General features: G+C 42.1%; 1 protein-coding gene across 5 annotated transcripts; it reads left to right on the forward strand.

Moving 5' to 3' along the window:
- Positions 1–3,441: 3,441 nt before the first annotated feature.
- apol1 (apolipoprotein L, 1) lies at positions 3,442–17,188 on the forward strand. Of its 5 annotated transcripts, none has more exons than XM_045694262.1 (13): positions 3,443–4,230; positions 8,102–8,186; positions 8,535–8,615; positions 8,703–8,762; positions 13,147–13,227; positions 13,343–13,396; positions 13,488–13,604; positions 13,996–14,055; positions 14,236–14,292; positions 14,959–15,033; positions 15,217–15,256; positions 15,349–15,400; positions 15,541–17,188. In XM_045694262.1, exons 5-13 carry the CDS (start codon positions 13,159–13,161, stop codon positions 16,514–16,516), a joined length of 1,500 nt encoding a protein of 499 aa, XP_045550218.1. In that variant the 5' UTR covers positions 3,443–4,230; positions 8,102–8,186; positions 8,535–8,615; positions 8,703–8,762; positions 13,147–13,158; the 3' UTR covers positions 16,517–17,188. The 5 variants fall into 5 exon arrangements, with proteins under 5 accessions (XP_013996157.2, XP_045550218.1, XP_013996153.2 ...); XM_014140678.2 differs by having other exon boundaries at positions 8,102–8,167; XM_014140680.2 differs by having other exon boundaries at positions 8,105–8,167.
- Positions 17,189–17,799: the final 611 nt, after the last annotated feature.

The raw sequence follows: 17,799 nt of genomic DNA on the forward strand, positions 1-17,799 counted from the left end.
GTCAGGCGACGTGCACTGACCACTACTGGGATTTTCTGACTAAGATACTCGTCATCTACAATACCAGTCTTTATTTTTACTATTTTCTACATTGTAGAATAATAGTGAAGACATCAAAACTATGAAATAACACATATGGAATCATGTAGTAACCAAGAAAGTGTTAAACAAATCAACATATATTTTATATTTGAGATTCTTCAAAGTAGCCACCGTTTGCCTTGATGACAGCTTTGCACGCTCTTGGCATTATCTCAACCAGTACCTCAATCATGAGGTAGTCACCTGGAATGCAATTCAATTAACAGGTGTGCCTTATTAAAAGTGAATTTGTGAAATTTCTTTCCTTCTTAATGCGTTTGAGCCAATCAGTTGTGTTGTGACATGGTAGGGTTGGTATACAGAAGATAGCCCTATTTGGTAAAATACCAAGTCCATATTATGGCAAGAACAGCTCAAATAAGCAAAGAGAAACGACAGTTTAAGACATAAAGGTCAGTCAATACAGAAAATGTCTTCAAGTGCAGTCGCAAAAACCATCAAGCGTTATGATGAAACTGGCTCTCATGAGAACCGCCACAGGAAAGGAAGACCCAGAGTTACCTCTGCTGCAGGGGAAAGGTCATTAGAGTTACCAGCCTCAGAAATTGCAGCCCAAATAAATGCTTCACAGAATTCAAGTAACAGACACATCTCAACATCAACTTTTCAGAGGAGACTGCGTGAATCAGGCCATTGCTGCAAATAAACCACTACTAAAGGACACCAATAAGAAGAAGATACTTGCTTTGGCCAAGAAACACGAGCAACGGACATTAGACCGGTGAAAATATGTTCTTTGGTCTTATGAGTCCAAATATGAGATTGTTGGTTCCAATCACTGTGTCTTCGTGAGACGCAGAGTACGTGAATGGATTATTTCCGCATGTGTGGTTCCCACTGTGAAGCATGGATGAGGAGGTGTGATGTTGTGGGGGTGCTATTCTGGTGACACTGTCAGTGATTTATTTAGAATTCAAGGCACACTTAACCTGCATGGCTATCACAGCATTCTGCAGCGATACGCCATCCCATTTGGTTTGCTCTTAGTGGGCCTATCATTTGTCTTTCAATAGGACAATGACCCAACACATGTCCAGGCTTTGTAAGGGCTATTTGACCAAGAAAGGGAGTGATGGAGTGCTGCATCAGATGACCTGGCCTCAACAATCACCCGACCTCAACCCAATTGAGATGGTTCGGGGTTGAGTTGAACCGCAGAGTGAATGAAAAGCAGCCAACAAATGCTCAGAATATGTGGGAACTAGTTCAAGACTGTTGGAAAAGCATTCCAGGTGAAGCTGGTTGAGAGAATGCCAAGAGTGTGCAAAGCAGTCATCAAAGCAAAGTGTGGCTACTTTGAAGAATATAATATATATTTTGATTAGTTTAACACTTTTTTGGTTACTACATGATTCCATATGTGTTTTTTCATAGTTTCACATTACTTCTGAGGTGGCAATTTTGACAGATTCTGTTCTTCATCAACACAATTAACCAAAACAAGGCAGTTCTAGTCACCTTGATTGAATCCAACTTTCCCACTGCTTTCTTCACAGTCCTCGATATTAAAAATGGATTTCCCAAATGAATCTCCTAGTCCCAAAAACGCAGTCCAATAAGAAATGCATTATTGCACCGGTCCTTGTCTTCTTCTACAATTTTTGCTCGTTTTGTTCCATTCTTTGATTTCACTATTGTCCATTTAATTGTCACACAATTCACTTGCCACACTTTCAGACTCGAGCACAGTTGCCATTTCCTCGTCCTACTTCTGATAGTGATGACCCGGGTGGGAGGGCTTCTATCTGACCGTGCTAGAATGGACCTGAATACATGCCTGGTATCAAGAACAAGATAAAACGAGCCACCTATGATTCCCCACATGGTAGCTTATTTTCATTGTTGCTAGACCGTTCAGAATCATAACAATGCAAGGCTTCTGGCCCCATCAATGCACGCACATAATTTTTGTGATGTTGTCAGGCAACCAGTCTCATAGACGTTTTGTATAAACTAACCTAATAACCACAGATAGAAAGAAGAATGAGCAAGATATTTCACCGGATGTATACATGTGAAGCATCTGGTTGGCGTTTCCTCTCACTACCAAATATGGTTATGAGAGGAAGCCCAGTGGCCGGCAGTGGGAGAAGATGGAGCAAGATGAACGTCTGCTCATTTTCTCATCGATTAAACATTTAATCTCCATACAGTTTTCTGTTTCCAAAACTAGAATCTGTAACAGAGTGGACTGCGTTTTGCAGACTTTACCCTTTGCCAAAGTTTCAAAACATTTTGTTTTTTAGAAGGAGCGCAAGGGCGAATTGATTATTGCACACGTGCACTTCAGAGTAGGCATTCCCTAATGGGAAAAGGCGAATGAATGCTAGAATGCGCCAATAGGATCTCACTAGCTCGTGCTTGGCTCTGCCCACTGATTAATTTGCTCCCATTGGAAACAACAGGCTGTGGTTTATCTTGGGTTAGTTATAAAAAAAATACTTGTTATGAAGTTCAGTATTTGAAACGTGGTTGTGGGTACACAGACCTGGGAGCAACTGCGGCCCCTTATGATGAGTTCAGATTTTTTGTGGCCCCCACCCCTGTCCTATGCGGAGGCAACCAAAATAGTTTTGAAAGCAAATTACTGTGTTGAAGATATGGGCTGCAGTCCAAACTCAAAGTAGACAGCCAGACTCGGCCCTAAACCCTCAGCCCTTGAATGACGTTTCACATCGTCACATCAGAATATACCTTAAATGTCCCTTGCCCAAGCGAGGGAGAGTGATGATCGGAGAGGCAACGTCCTTGGTGAAAATATTGAAATTGATCATAAAAACAACCAACCTGAAGCTATGAATGTACTTAGCAAGCTAACGTAGCTAGCCTGCACTCCTGTCAGGGAGTTAGCTAGCTACAGTTAAACATAGCTGGCTAGCTAGTTTCATAGTTTGCTCATTTATTCCAATAATGTCAGAATTCCAAAAAACATGTCTATGAAGCTAGCTATGTTTTATAGGCTCCTCAGTATGAAACTAAGCCAATTTGCAAACGCTACAATCAATTTCATCTACATACATTTTTTAGCAAGCTAGTGTCATAATTTTGTCTGACATGACTAATGTTAGGGTTGAACTGGCTATTTGTATGCATAACCTTTATAATATACCGGGGAAGCTATGCTACAATATTAAGTATATAAACTACGGATAAATCAACCGTTGAAGACAAGAAGAACTACAACCGGCAACAGGAAGTGCGTCACGAGGCTGGGACCAGCCTGCACGCCGACGATAGGAGGAGCAAGTTTAAACCACGCTCCTCCTCCCTTTGACAGGCCAGCATTGAGCGGAACTGTCTCTGTCAGAGTATAAAAGAGAGAACAATAGAATGTGACGCCCTCTTCTTCTGTCTGCCCTGCGAGGTGTCACAGAGAGACCGTATACGAACGACATATTTACCATACACGTGTTTGCATTAATTAAAGTACAGCTAAATCAGAAGTTACTATGTGCTGACTATTTTGTTCTGATACCAGAAACGAATTGACGCAACTTTAACACTACAACAAGAGAATCGGATACGCTGTGGGTTTAAAAAAGGTGGATTTTGTAGCATTCATTGCAACTGCTATTAACTGTATGGCATAAATATCGAAGAAGTTGGACATCAATGTGGCTGCAGCTGAAAAGTATCTGGGACTTCAGGAGTTCACAGCGGAAGATCTACAAGGGGTATTGGCAATGGAAGATGTCACCCTTTTTTTTTTTTTAAGCGTTTTTGTTGTTGGTAATTTGTATGGATATTCCCCCCAATCCAAGAATGTTCCCATTTTTGGGATCTTTTTGTTTTCATCCCGCTCATTAGGTGGCAGCAATACAGCTTTTTGGGTGTACTCTGCCAATAAACCTTAAAGAAGAAAAAGTAATGGACGCAAACATAGTTATTATTACATATGTGACGTAACACACTTTAGCTAGTGTTACAGACTAGAAAGAAAAGTTCAACAACTGGTAAAGAATCAAGCCAACTGGTAGTCTAATAAACTGACGTCAGTGCGAGTCGAAACCGACGAACAACTATTCAGCACAGCCTACATTTCAGCAACTTCTTTTACGATCGAAAAAGGCTGGCAACGCGTATATTGCTTTAAGATCACAGACAAACAACCAGTAGGCAGTTGTAATGGTAAGAGATTCACGTTGGAACTGTTTTGGTTATACGTTTAAGTGATGTTTTGATCTGTGGTGTCCGCAACAATGTGTTGGAAAACAATGGTGTACATTTTAAACTGACCATAAATTGCTCCTGTATAATGAGAGATAGTTAACATTTGTGTTGACAGTATCGGAAAGGGCGGTGCCATTGTGTATTTGGAGTGCGAGGGAGAAGTCATGGTTAGCCCATCATAGCCTAATAATGGACTAAAGAAGCCTAAAGTCACTCCTCATCAAAGGACATTAAATGTTCCGTTTAATAGGCGAAATGGCTCTGGAAGCCAAACCCGCTAAATACTCCATCTAAACCTTAATCGATTCTCAATTGCCTTACGGTTTTATGAACATAAATCCCTCGACTTTCTAATCACATCAAAATCATTTCACAAATGCAAAATACACACATGGTTGATTTATATGATTTATCTAAGAGTCATACACCTACCGGTGCCCAGCCCACATGGGCTTACAAGACACGACCATTTTTCTTGTTTTAAAAACAAAATAACATTTTACAAATTATAATATCCATGGCAGGTACAGCTACACTTCACAAAAAAATACTGTAATGACCCGGCTGGGTCATAAAGGAAAAAGAGACGGACTCTAGGTGTGCAGGTCAGAACACAGGTTTATTCCTAAACTGGGCTATTGTTCAGGCCACAGCCCACGCCGCTAAATGCCGAACGTACACAATTATACCATGTCGAGTTAAGGGTTACTCCCATAGGAACAGATCAAGGCCCCGAACAGAAAAGAGAAAGAAGATGAGACAGTAATCCCTCTTTATGCATTTCCAAATCCCGCGGGATTACCCATCATACCCCCCCAACTTTTCCCTCTGTCCTGACATATTTAACCCCTGCTAGTAGCCATGAGAACAATAACACACCCACAAACACAGGACACAATACCGGGTCGTTACAATACATTGTTTTAAAACATTTGCAGCCGTCAATATTTTTCTGTGGCGTCAGTCTTCCGTTTACGCACTAGTGTTCAGAGACGCAGATGGCTAATTAGCACAGGTAGTCCAGTCTGTCTTCCGTCATTGGGGGCTATTCTCTGGGCGCTGAAACCAGTCGTTTCTTATAAAAACAAAATTGTGATGTCGGAGCTTCAATAGTTGCTTCTCAACTCCATCCTATATATATATATATATATATATATGAGGGTATAGTACGACACATCTTTTAGGGTTTCCGCGCGGCCGTATCTTAATGTTACAGCGCGTGTTAACGGAAAACCGAGGCAGCCATCTGTGCTATCTAGCGTGCTCTGAACATCTGTGTGTAAGCATACAGTGCATTCGGAAAGTATTCAGACCCCTTTAATCCATTTTCGAATAAGGCAAAACAAATATTTTTTTAATTTTTTTTTGTCATCAACCTACACACATACCCCATAATGACAGAAAAAAAACTGGTTTTTAGAAAACGTATAAAAAACTGAAATCACATTTACATAGGTATTCAGACCCTTTACTCAGTACTTTGTAGAAGCATCTTTGGCAGTGACTACAGCCTCGATTCTTCCTGGGTATGACGCTACAAGCTTGGCACACCTGTATTTGGGGAGTTTCCCATTCTTCTCTGCAGATCCTCTCAATCTTTGTCAGCTTGGATGGGGAGCGTCGCTGCACAGCTATTTTCAGGTCTCTCCAGAGATGTTTGATCAGGTTCAAGTCCGGGCTGTGGCTGGGCCACTCGAGGACATTCCAAGACATGTCCCGAAGCCACTCCTGCATTGTCTTGGCTGTTTTCTTAAAGTTGTTCTCCTGTTGGAAGGTGAACCTTTGCCCCAGTCTGAGGTCCTAAGCGCTCTGGAGTATTTATTTTTATTTTTTAACTTTAATCTGTTCATCTTCCCCTTGATCCTGACTAGTCTCCGAGTCCCTGCCACCGAAAAATCCCCACAGCATGATGCTGCCACCACCATGCTACACTGTAGGGATGGTGCCAGGTTTCCTCCAGACGTGACGCTTGGCATTCAGGCCAAAGAGTTCAATCTTGATTTCATCAAACCTGAGAATCTTGTTTCTCATGGTCTAAGAGTCCTTTAGGTGCCTTTCGGCAAACTCCAAGTGGGCAGTCGTGCCTTTTACTGAGGAGTGGCTTCTGTCTGGCCACTACCATAAATGCCTGATTGGTGCTGCAGAGATGATTGTACTTCTGGAAGGTTCTCCCATCTCCACAGAGGAATTCTGGAACTCTGTCAGAGTGACCATCGGGTTCTTGGTCACCTCCCTGACCAAGGCCCTTCTCCCCCGATTGCTCAGTTTGGCCTGGCGGCTAGCTCTAGGAAGAATCTTGGTGATTCCAAACTTCTTCCATTTAATAATGGAGGCCACTGTGTTCTTGGGGACCTTCAATTGTACAGAATGCTTTTGGTACCTTTCGCCAGATTTGTGCCTCAACACATTCCTGTCTCGGAGCTCTACGGACAATTCCTTCAGCCTCATGGCTTGTTTTTTTTTTTCTCTGACATGCACGGTCAACTGTGGGACCTTTTTATATAGACAGGTGTGTGCCTTTCCACATGTCCGATCAATTGAATTTACCACAAGTGTACTCCAATCCAGTTGTAGAAACATTTCAAGCATGATCAATGGAAACAGGATGTGCCTGAGCTTAATTTCGAGTCTCATAGCAAAGGGTCTGAATACTTATGTAAGGTATTTCTGTTTTATTTGTAATACATTTGCAAAACAATTTAAAAGCCTGTTTTCGCTTTGTCGTTATGGGGTAGTGTATGTAGCTTGAGGAAAACAATTGAATGAATTTTAAAATAAGGCCGTAACAAAATGTGAAGGGGTCTGAATACTTTCTGAATGCACTAACTGGGCAGGGAGTGTAGTTCGTTAACTGGAGGCACACAGAGCATATGGATCTGTGCAAAACTGCTACAGGAAGTGTGTATTTTTATTTGAAAGATTCTTTCTCGCTGTTATGAATGTGAAAGATAAGGGGCATATCATCATATGTTTCGAAAACCGCTTTGCAAGCTATGATTGACGCGTTTTTCTAAACGATAAAACCTAGCGTCGGAATTGTAGTTCACACTGAGCCAACCGTGGGCAAGTTTTCGAGAGTTAAATTATGGTGAAACTGAGTAGCCTACATATTGATACGAACAACCCAACACCTAGCGACCTCGTCAAGGGGTTAACTGTTTGCTTGACTGTTGCTGGACCTGGGTTCGAGTCCTGGTCGGGGCTACCCCGCGAATTCACTACACTGGTGTCGGAAGTGGGAGGGTGCCCGTTAGGCAATTAGAGAGGCGTGCACACGAGGGACTTGGTATAGTATTGAAAAGCGCGGGGACATTCTTTCCCAAAGGAAGAGAGTATAATGTAGTGAGCAACCTCGTCAAGACCTCTTGGCATAACGGTTAATAAGGTGTTGGCTTGACAGTCGCCGGATCCGGGCTCGAGATCCGGTTTGGGCTACCCCCCGAATTTGCTACAATAGGTTTTCTTTAATACAAGAACCATGACCATTGACCAATCCTTCTGTGTATTTTTCTAAATCCTCTGTGAATGAATCCACAATTAGCAGCCTAGTGTAGAAAGAGGGTAATGCTGTTATGTGACACAATGTATGACACTTTTTAACTACAGTTAAGATTCCAATGAATTTAACTCTTGGTGGTGGTGCTTGTATCGATGATTTTTGCGAAATGTTCATTAGGATCATGATGGTGTGATGTTTTCAAAGTCTTGATAGTGGCGGTTTGTGTTGGTGTTTTTGAGTTCAGTGCAAGTGGTGATGCTGCAGAGATGTGTTAATGAATATGGTGAGAAGGATGATCCCTTTAAAATAACAATGACTTTCCTTGTTCAGAAGGACACTGAAGATACAAAGTTACTCGGGGACAAGGAGAGGCAGGAAGAGGAAAAGCAAAAAACAGTCTGTTTTGTTACATAATGTATACCACACACACTTGTTCTACTATCCTAGCGGGGACCTACAATTTATTTCCATTCAAAATCTTATTTACCCTAAACCTAACCACTAACCATAATTCTAAACATAACCCCTAAACTGAAAATAGCCTTTGTGATTGTGGGGACATTGGAAATGTTCTTTGTTTTACTATCCTTGTGGGGAGGATAGAAGAACAAGACCATACACACAATCAAAGTTGCATCTCTCTTTCGAAAGTCCCCCCTCTTCCTTGTCTCCACCTTTTCCTAAAGTTCCCACCAGCCATTGCTTCTCTAACTCCCACAAAGTCACAGGAACAGAACTGATTGACTGTGAGTGTCCTTGTCAGGTCAAAAGCAATCTGATCCAGAGAGAGAGGAAGGAGAGAACTGAAACACAGCCAGCAGTTCCTCCCAGACCCACTGAAGAGGTAGGCAAACGGCTCAAACTGCTGCTCCTTACCGTATGTCAAATGTTTTATATATCTCTGCTGAGGTTGTCTGTCACCTCTCCACAGGAGCTGAAGGGTACAGGCTTACATGGCAGACTGAAGAAGAGAGAGACCGATGACAATCAGGTATGGTTTACACCAGTCATGTTCATTTTTGGATGTGTGTTATCTATAGTGAGGTCTGAATTTAATTAGAGGGTCAAGGATCATACTACCAAGACTTGCTAACCTCTCACCATTAACATGGGGAGGTAAGCATGTCTTGGGGGTATGATCTTTGATCCTCTTGTAACTTTTCACTAATAATTATTCACGATTCATTCAGGATTATCCATAATCATGGAAGCATCCACATTAGGGCTGTCAGGGACAAAAAAATAAATACATCTTAGTTGCCCGAAAGTTGTCTGTTCGATTCGCCCAATTTTTTGTTTTTGTTTGAGCATGTTTCCCTATATAGACACTGTGTTTTAATAAAGTCAACTATATGCATTGAGCTTGTCTAAGGCTTTAAGCTTACTGTTTGATGAAATAAAACACAAATGACTCGAGGGAGCCAGAGATCTAGATAATCCGAAGAAAAACCTAAACTTGACCCAACCATTCTCCTCCCTCTCCTGCTGGCTTTTGCAGTTTCTGCCATTACTCTCCTGAAGTTGCCAGTAATAGGCTAAATGAGGAGTCGGCAACCTTTCTCATGTGGAATGCCAATTGATCTTACTATTTCTACCGATCTGTGTGCCAGTTATGGTTTTCATAAGCACATTTTTGTGGAACAGTTTGTTTATAATAACGTCTTCGTATCTCAATCATTGTCATGTGATTAAACCAAATTCTATCCAAATTTGAATAAAAATCATACAAACCTAAAAAGTGACTCCCATTGCCAACTATGTAAAAAAAGAATTGCCTACATAAAGACAACAAATAAAAACATTGCAACCTGCAAGTAGAAAATATTCAGATTTTAAAAATAAATAACCTATAAATCACATTGGATATGCATGGCCTGTCTGCAACGAACTTGAAACATTGTATAAAATATTCTGTGCCCTCAGTTTCTGTGCCAGTGAGCTCAGGACAGACACAGCTGTAGGCTATTTACGCAAGGGATAAGAAGCAGTGCTTGACTTGGGCAGGATCTCACTAGAGCTGAGTACCGACACCTCAAATGCTCTACTGCTTGAGCTCCTGTTCCTCTAATAGAATATTAGCTCAAAAGTATTGTGGAGCTCCTGCACTTAAACAGTACCAGCACCAAAAATGAGAACCGGAACCTATTTGTCTAAGTCAAGCACTGATAAGTTATCAGGTAGGCCTATTTGATGACGTTTCCACTGGACCGGAGCAGTGGAAACGGAAGGGAGAGAGCTGGAAAGATTTTAAAAATACATTGAGGAACTATTGTCATTCTCAATGGATGTAAAAACAGACTTTGTTTGCTTGCTATTTAGGTGAAGAAAACATTACTTTGAGAAGCTCTACAGCCAATTAGATATACTATCAGATCTCCAAATGGGCACATTACTATTCCTACATTTGTACGCAGGCCAGGTAGCCTACAGGCCTACTTTTAAGTGTAATCAAACTCCAAGTGGGCTGTCATGTGCCTTTTACTGAGGAGTGGCTTCCGTCTTGCCACTACCATAAAGGCCTGATTGGTGGAGTGCTGCAGGGATGGTTGTCCTTCTGGAAGGTTCTCCTATCTTCACAGAGGAACTCTGGAACTCTGTCAGAGTGACCATCGGGGTCTTGGTCACCTCCCTGACCAAGGCTCTTCTCCCCCGATTGCTCAGTTTGGCTGAGTGGCCAACTCTAGGTAGAGCCTTGGTGGTTTCAAACTTCCTCTATTTAAGAAAGATGGAGGCAACTGTGTTTTTGGTGACCTTCAATGCTGCAGACATTGTTTGGAACCCTTCCCCAGATCTGTGCGTCGACAAAATCCTCTCTCGGAGCTCTACGGACAATTCCTTTGACCTCATGGCTTGGTTTTTGCTCTGACATGAACTGTTAATGGTGGGACCTTATATAGACAGGTGTGTGCCTTTCCAAATTATGTCCAGTCAATTGAATTTACCACAGGTAAATCAATGGAAACAGGATGCACCTGAGCTCAATTTCGAGTCTCATAGGCAAAGGGTCTGAATACGTACAGTACCAATCAATGGTTTTTCTTTATTTTAACTTTTTTCTATATTGTAGAATAATAGTGAAGACATCAAAACTATGAAATAATACATATGGGGAATCGCGTAGTAAGCAGTTTTTTTTTTTAAACAAATGTCCATATTTGAGATTCTTCAAAGTAGCCACCCTTTGCGTTGATGACAGCTTTGCACACGCTTGGCATTCTCTCAACCAGCTTCATGAGGTAGTCACCTGGAATGCATTTCAATTAACAGGTGTGTCTTGTTAAAAGTTAATTTGTGGAATTTCTTACCTTAATGCATGTAAGACAATCAGTTGTGTTGTGACAAGGTAAGGGTGGTATACAGAAGATGGCTCCATTTGGTAAAAGACAAGTCCATATTATGGCAAGAAAAGCTCAAATAAGCAAAGAGAAATTACAGTTCATTACTTTCAGACATGCTCAGTCAATATGGAAAATGTCAGGAATTTTGAACGTTTCTTCAAGTGCATTCGCAAAAACTATGATGAAACTGGCTCTCATGGGGACTGCCACAGGAAAAACCCAGAGTTACCTCTGCTGCAGAGGATAAGTTCATTAGAGTTACCAGTTCTCAAATTGCAGCCCAAATAAGTGCTTCAGAGTTCAAGTTACAGACACATCTCAACATCAACTGTTCAGAGGAGACTGCGTGAATCAGGCCTTCATGGTCGAATTGCTGCAAAGAAACCACTACTAAAGGACGCCAACAAGAAGAGTTGCTTGGGCCAAGAAACACGAGCAATGGACATTAAACAGGTGGAAATCTGTCCAAATTTGAGATGTTTGGTTCCAATCGCCGTGTCTTTGTGAGACGCAGAGTAGGTGAACGGATGATCTCTGCATGTGTGGTTCCCAAAGTGAAGCATGGAGGAGGTGGTGTGGGGGTGCTTTGCTGTTCAAGCTCAGTCCGATGATGCTGTGACACACCACCCCAGACCATGACGGACCCTCCACCTCCAAATCATCCCGCTCCAGAGTACAGGCCTCGGTGTAACGCTCATTCCTTCGACGATAAACGCAAATCCGTCCATCACCCCTGGTGAGATAAAACCGTGACTCGTCAGTGAAGAGCATTTTTTGCAAGTCCTGTCTGGTCCAGCGACGGCGGGTTTGTGCCCATAGGCGACATTGTTGCCGGTGATGTCTGGTGAGGACCTGCCTTACAACAGGCCTACAAGCCCTCAGTCCAGCCTCTCTCGGCCTATTGCAGACAGTCTGAGCACTGATGGAGTGATTGTGCGTTCCTGGTGTAACTCGGCAGTTGTTGCCATCCTGTCCCGCAGGTGTGTTCGGATGTACGGATCCTGTGCAGGTGTTTTATGTGTTCTGCCACTGCGAGGACGATCAATTGTCCATCCTGTCTCCCTGTAGCGCTGTCTTAGGCGACACACAGTACGGACATTGCAATTTTTGCCCCGGCCACATCTGCAGTCCTCATGCCTCCTTGCAGCATGCCTAAGGCACGTTCACACAGATGAGCAGGGACCATGGGCATCTTTCTTTTGGTGTTTTTCAGAGTCAGTAGAAAGGTGTCTTTTAGTGTCCTAAGTTTTCATAACTAACTTTAATTGCCTACTGTCTGTAAGCTGTTAGTGTCTTAACGACCGTTCCACAGGTGCATGTTCATTATTTGTTTATGGTTCATTGAACAAGCATAGGAAACAGTTTTTAAACCCTTTACAATGAAGATCTGTAAAGTTATTTGGATTTTTACGAATTATCTTTGGAAGACCTGGTCCTGAAAAAGGGACGTTACTTTTTTTGTTGTTTGTGTATATATATGCGCGCTACTGCTTGACAAAAGAAAATCTTGGTCGACCAACAACCAATCGACCCGTTGACTATTTGGGGTCAGCCCTAATCCACATGTGTTTAGAAACATATATTCTATTCTTATTTACAATATTAATGACTCCAAAATGACACAATACATTATTTACCATTTAATTTCTATTGGGCACTAAATCTGAAACACAACTAAAATAATAAAAGTCACAAGCTTGATGTAGTCATTGCATTCTAGGATCAAATGCTAAACTTTTGACTACTTTATTTATAAGAATATTCAGGCGTGTCAATTTTGACCCCTACCCTTTTTGAGAAAAAAAAAGTATTGCTTGTTAACAGTCTTTCTCTGAGCAATTGTTTTAGTATAAAATATTATAATGGGGCATACAATATAGCTCAGTATTTGAATTGTTTATTTAATACAGTTATTACTGCTCGTCTTTATAAAGGATCTCAATCATTTCTGTCCCCTCTGTATATGTAGCGTACCGGTATCTCTGTTTAATTAATGCACAATTGAGATGGTGACTATATTCGTCCTGACTATTTCAGTCTAACTGTAATATGATGCCGAGTGAGAGGAAAGGGAAAACTGCTGAAACTCCAGTGGTTCCTCCTAGACCCACAGAAGAGGTAGGCTTGGATGATTGACTGATCAGGATTTATAATCATATCTAAATGATCTGTGTCTATCAGTTATCCTGTGTCATGGTGGCTCATATAGGAGGATTTTGTCTTATGTTTCCAGGAGATAAACAGACCAGCCAGGCGTGGTCAGCAAAATACAAAAAAAGACAATCCGGTAAGTGAACGCAGATGCGTGCGCACTCACTCACTCACTCACTCACTCACTCACTCACTCACTCACTCCTTATCTGTAATTTATTTTCTAGGCCCAATGTGATGATGATGAATGCCTTAAAGAGAGTGAATCTCTCTTCCCGGTGGTAAAAGAGGGAGAGGACAAGGACGGAGAAGAGGCCGTGGTTAAACCTACAGATAGCACATCAGTAAGAGTTTGTTTTCATCTTATTTTCTACATCACCTAGACCTCGGCCTGTATCCACAAAGCCTCTCAGAGTAGGAGCGCTGATCTAGGATCAGTTTGGGCTTTTAGAACGTAAGGAATATGATTATATTGACAGGTAGGGTCCTGATCCTAGATAAGCACTCCTACTCTGATACGCTTTAGGAATACGGGCACAGTACTCTATCCTTGCTGTGTCCATGCAAATATCAGGGTTTCACTTCAATTCAGTTAAGATTATTCCATGATTAAATGCTGGTATTTGCCAGATTTTCTCACAATGTTTCTAACAGACACTATGAGGTAACCAAATTAACACTTCCCTTTACTTGCCCTTTGCGTTAATGTATTGATTTGTATTCTATTGTTCTTAGGCCAAAATGCGAGAACCCACGAGACACAATCCTTTCATGCCACGCGGTGCTGGAGGCAAGGTAACGTTCAAACCTCTATTTTCATGCACACACATCTGTTGATCTCCCATTGTGTACATTGTAGTTCCCTTCCTCCAGGTGTTAACTATGGTTTACAATATGCATGTTATGGTTCCGTTGTGGGATAACTGTTATAGTCCTCTAGTGTAAAAGTTGTTATATTTGATTTGTCTGTTTCAGGGTAAAACCAAGAAGCGTGAACCCCAGCAGGGAGCTTCAGGCAGTGACTCAACAGAGGTAGCTCTGCACCCTGACACTCCTACTAACACTGTTCTGCCAGATACCGGTACTGTTTTAATGGATATCTACTGTACAACCGTCACTCCTGAGGTTTTGTTTGTGTATGCGATGGCTTGACTGCCACAGCTAACAGACTGTAAAGTGGCCCAGGATTGCAAAATGGCCGCCACATGAGGTCTATTAGATGACTAGCTCTTTTTTTCTCGGTCACTGGAAGGATTTTCCCACACGCTATTCTCTGACTCCCAACTAAGAAAATGATGGGTTTTTTTTTATCTTCTGTTTTTTTTTCTTTCCATCTCTACCTACCAAACACCCAGCCACACGACCTCGCCCTTTACTTTGCATTGTGAATTGATTAGATTGCTATTTGCTTAAACGTTCCCCTGCTTCCTGTTTCTTTGAACCCTGGAAGATTTTAGATGCTCCACTTCTGCAAAACAGCAGAAAAAGGAACTGAACTCCAAAATCGCAACTTGAAATCTGAAACTAACCACGTATTTTCTCATTTCTGGCCTGTGAATCTGATCTCTGAGTAATTGTCTCCATATCTTGGTTGCTACACTAGCAGCACAAACATTGGTTTTCCAAGAAATATTCAACTTTTCTTTAGTGTGTAGAATGTATACATAATAGCATGTCATTTATCACCCCTGCCCTCAGAACAAAGATGGAAATAAATCATTATTCGACCAATTGGAGGTATTCCGTATTAATCCAGCGGAGCCAGAGCAGCAGGTTGGTTTCTGTAAATAATGTTAATAATATCAATCTGTGCTCTTAAATACCCACACAGATTTACTTTTCACTCTTGGTTTCCTCTCACTAACTGCCACGGAGTTGTGCATTTGATTTAAATAGATTTTTGATTGAAAAGTATGACTTTCTGAAGCTGATTTAGGAAAATGTGTGTCTCGGCAGAATATGGATGACCTGATGGAGTGGTGGAGCACAGTGGAGCGTGAGTCTGAAACATGCACACATACACACAGTACTGGCGTAGGGGTATTCCTTAAACTTGATCCAAATAATGCCCTTTCTCTTTTGCTGCAGAGTGGGAAGACATGCCTCAAGAGGATGACATGACTGAAAAAGAGGAGGCCAAGTAAGTGATTCTACAGTTGGGTGTTACCTTGTGTGCGTGCACCTTTATAGAACAGCCATGTTATTAAGCTGGTAAATGGGTAAATCATACTATATTAAGTAAGCATGGATAATACTAATTCATCTAAACTTGTTTTCCAGGGTGTTTGCAGTGACAGCTGAGAAGGTGCAGAAAGGTATCCGTGTGTTCAACAAGCTGTTCTCAGAGCGTGCAGAGAGCCTGTGGCAGCACGTCATTGACCTTAACAGCATTGCAGACGCCCTCGACTGTTTCAACAAGAAGACTAAGATCGCCCAAATCACTGGCGGTTCCACCAGCGCAGTAGGAGGCGTATGTACCATTGTAGGCCTCGCCCTGGCCCCCGTCACCTTCGGAACCTCCCTGATTGTCACGGCGGTGGGACTGGGCGTGGCCACGGCGGGCGGTCTCACCACAGCTGGTGCCGGAATCTCCAACACGGTCAACAACTCCATGGACCGCAAGAAGGTGGAGGCCATCGTGACGGACTACCAGGAGAAGATAACCGACATCAACAAGTGCATGCTGTTCATCAAGCAGGGGATTGAGAGTCTGCGCAGGTTCGACCTGCTGAAGATGAAGAAGCATGCGTACAACCGCGACTTCCCGGGCCTCAACAACATCTACGAGGATGGCGCCATGGCCGGGAAGGCCATCCTCATTAACGCCAATGAGATGATGCGTGTGGTGCAGATAGCCAACGTGGCGGGCAGCACCGCGGCCAGAGCTGTCCAGATTGCCAGCATGGCCACCGGAGTGCTCACCGGCCTCTTTGTGGGCATGGACATCTACTTTGTGGCCAAGGACTCCAAGGAGCTGAAGAAGGGAGCCAAGTCAGAGTTTGCAGCCAAGATCAGGGAGGTGGCGACCCAGCTGCATGATGGACTGGTGGAGCTCAATGGCATACGGGTTGAGCTGCAGTCCTCAGATCCAGGCAACACCAATGAGACCAACACCCAAAACACAGATAATACCAATTACAGCAAAAAAACAGATGTCTCTGATGACGATATTGACAACTATAAAACCTCTGAAAACAAAAGCATTGTTGATAACAGCAATACTTCAGATAACAGCCATAAGGCTAGAAAATCCTAAACTGTATTTCCAACCCATCTCTACAACGACACATCCTGTCAGCATTCACACTACTAGTAGCAACGTTGAGGCTCTGATTTCTAAGTTTCACTTTGATAGGACAAGCACCCGTGCCTGAAATGTTTTTTGTTACAGACTGCAAAAATAGAGCCAGATGATATCTCCAGTCATCACTGGCTTGGGTTAAGAACTGTTATTAAAACTTACTTCTGTAATATCTAGCAAAATAGTATATTGTACGACGCGCCCATGTCCACATTTTCCCTTGTCTTGCCCCAAAGAGTTGTATTGTAGTTGTGCGCATTGTGCCTGTCTCGACAATATTATCTACAGGACTTTATGAAAAGTAACGGTTGTAAGTTAAATCTGTTTGTTCATGGGGGCAGGAAACAGTTCACAGATGCGAATAATGTTTAAAAAAATATTACAAATACATTCTCATGCTCATTATAGAAGGGATCATTGTATCTATATTTTCTAATACAGACTAATGTAAAAAGCAAAACATAATATTTTAAAGCTCAGCCAAATATTTTGATGGTTTCGATTTTTGGTAGAGCTAGACACACACACACACACACACACACACACACACACACACACACACACACACACACACACACACACACACACACACACACACACACACACACCATCTTTATACATATCTATGGTACTATACATACACACATACAGTACCAGTCAAAGGTTTGGACACACCTACTCATTCAGGGGTTTTTCTTTATTTTTACTATGTTCTATTATTGTAGAATAATAGTGAATATATCAAAACGATGAAATGATACATATGGAATCATGTAGTAACCAAAAAAAGTGTTAAAATATATTTTGATTTGTTTATGCATACAGTGCCTGCGGAAAGTATTCAGGCCACTTGACTTTTTCCACATTTTGTTACGTTACAGCCTTATTATAAAATGTATTCATTTCCCCCCCCCCCCAATCTTCACACAATACCCCATAATGACAAAGCAAAAACAGGTTTTTAGAACATTTTGCTAATTTATTAAAAATAAAAAACATCACATAAGTATTCAGACCCTTTACTCAGTACTTTGTTGAAGCACCTTTGGCAGCAATTACAGCCTTGAGTCTTCTTGGGTATGACGCTACAAGCTTGGCACCCCTGTTTTTGGGGAGTTTCTCCCATTTCTTCTCTGCAGATCCTCTCAAGCTCTGTCAGGTTGGATGGGGAGCATGGCTATTTTAGGTCTCTCCAGAGACGTTCGATCGGGTTCAAGTCCGGGCTCTGACTGGGCCAC

Source organism: Salmo salar, chromosome ssa14 (assembly GCF_905237065.1).
Source record: "Salmo salar chromosome ssa14, Ssal_v3.1, whole genome shotgun sequence".
Taxonomy (NCBI): Eukaryota; Metazoa; Chordata; class Actinopteri; order Salmoniformes; family Salmonidae; genus Salmo; species Salmo salar.

Coding starts and splice junctions, on each gene's coding strand:
- apol1 (XM_014140678.2), top strand. Junction 8,616..8,702: donor CTCCCAGACCCACTGAAGAG/GTAGGCAAACGG, acceptor ACCTCTCCACAG/GAGCTGAAGGGTACAGGCTT. Junction 13,397..13,487: donor ATACAAAAAAAGACAATCCG/GTAAGTGAACGC, acceptor TTTATTTTCTAG/GCCCAATGTGATGATGATGA.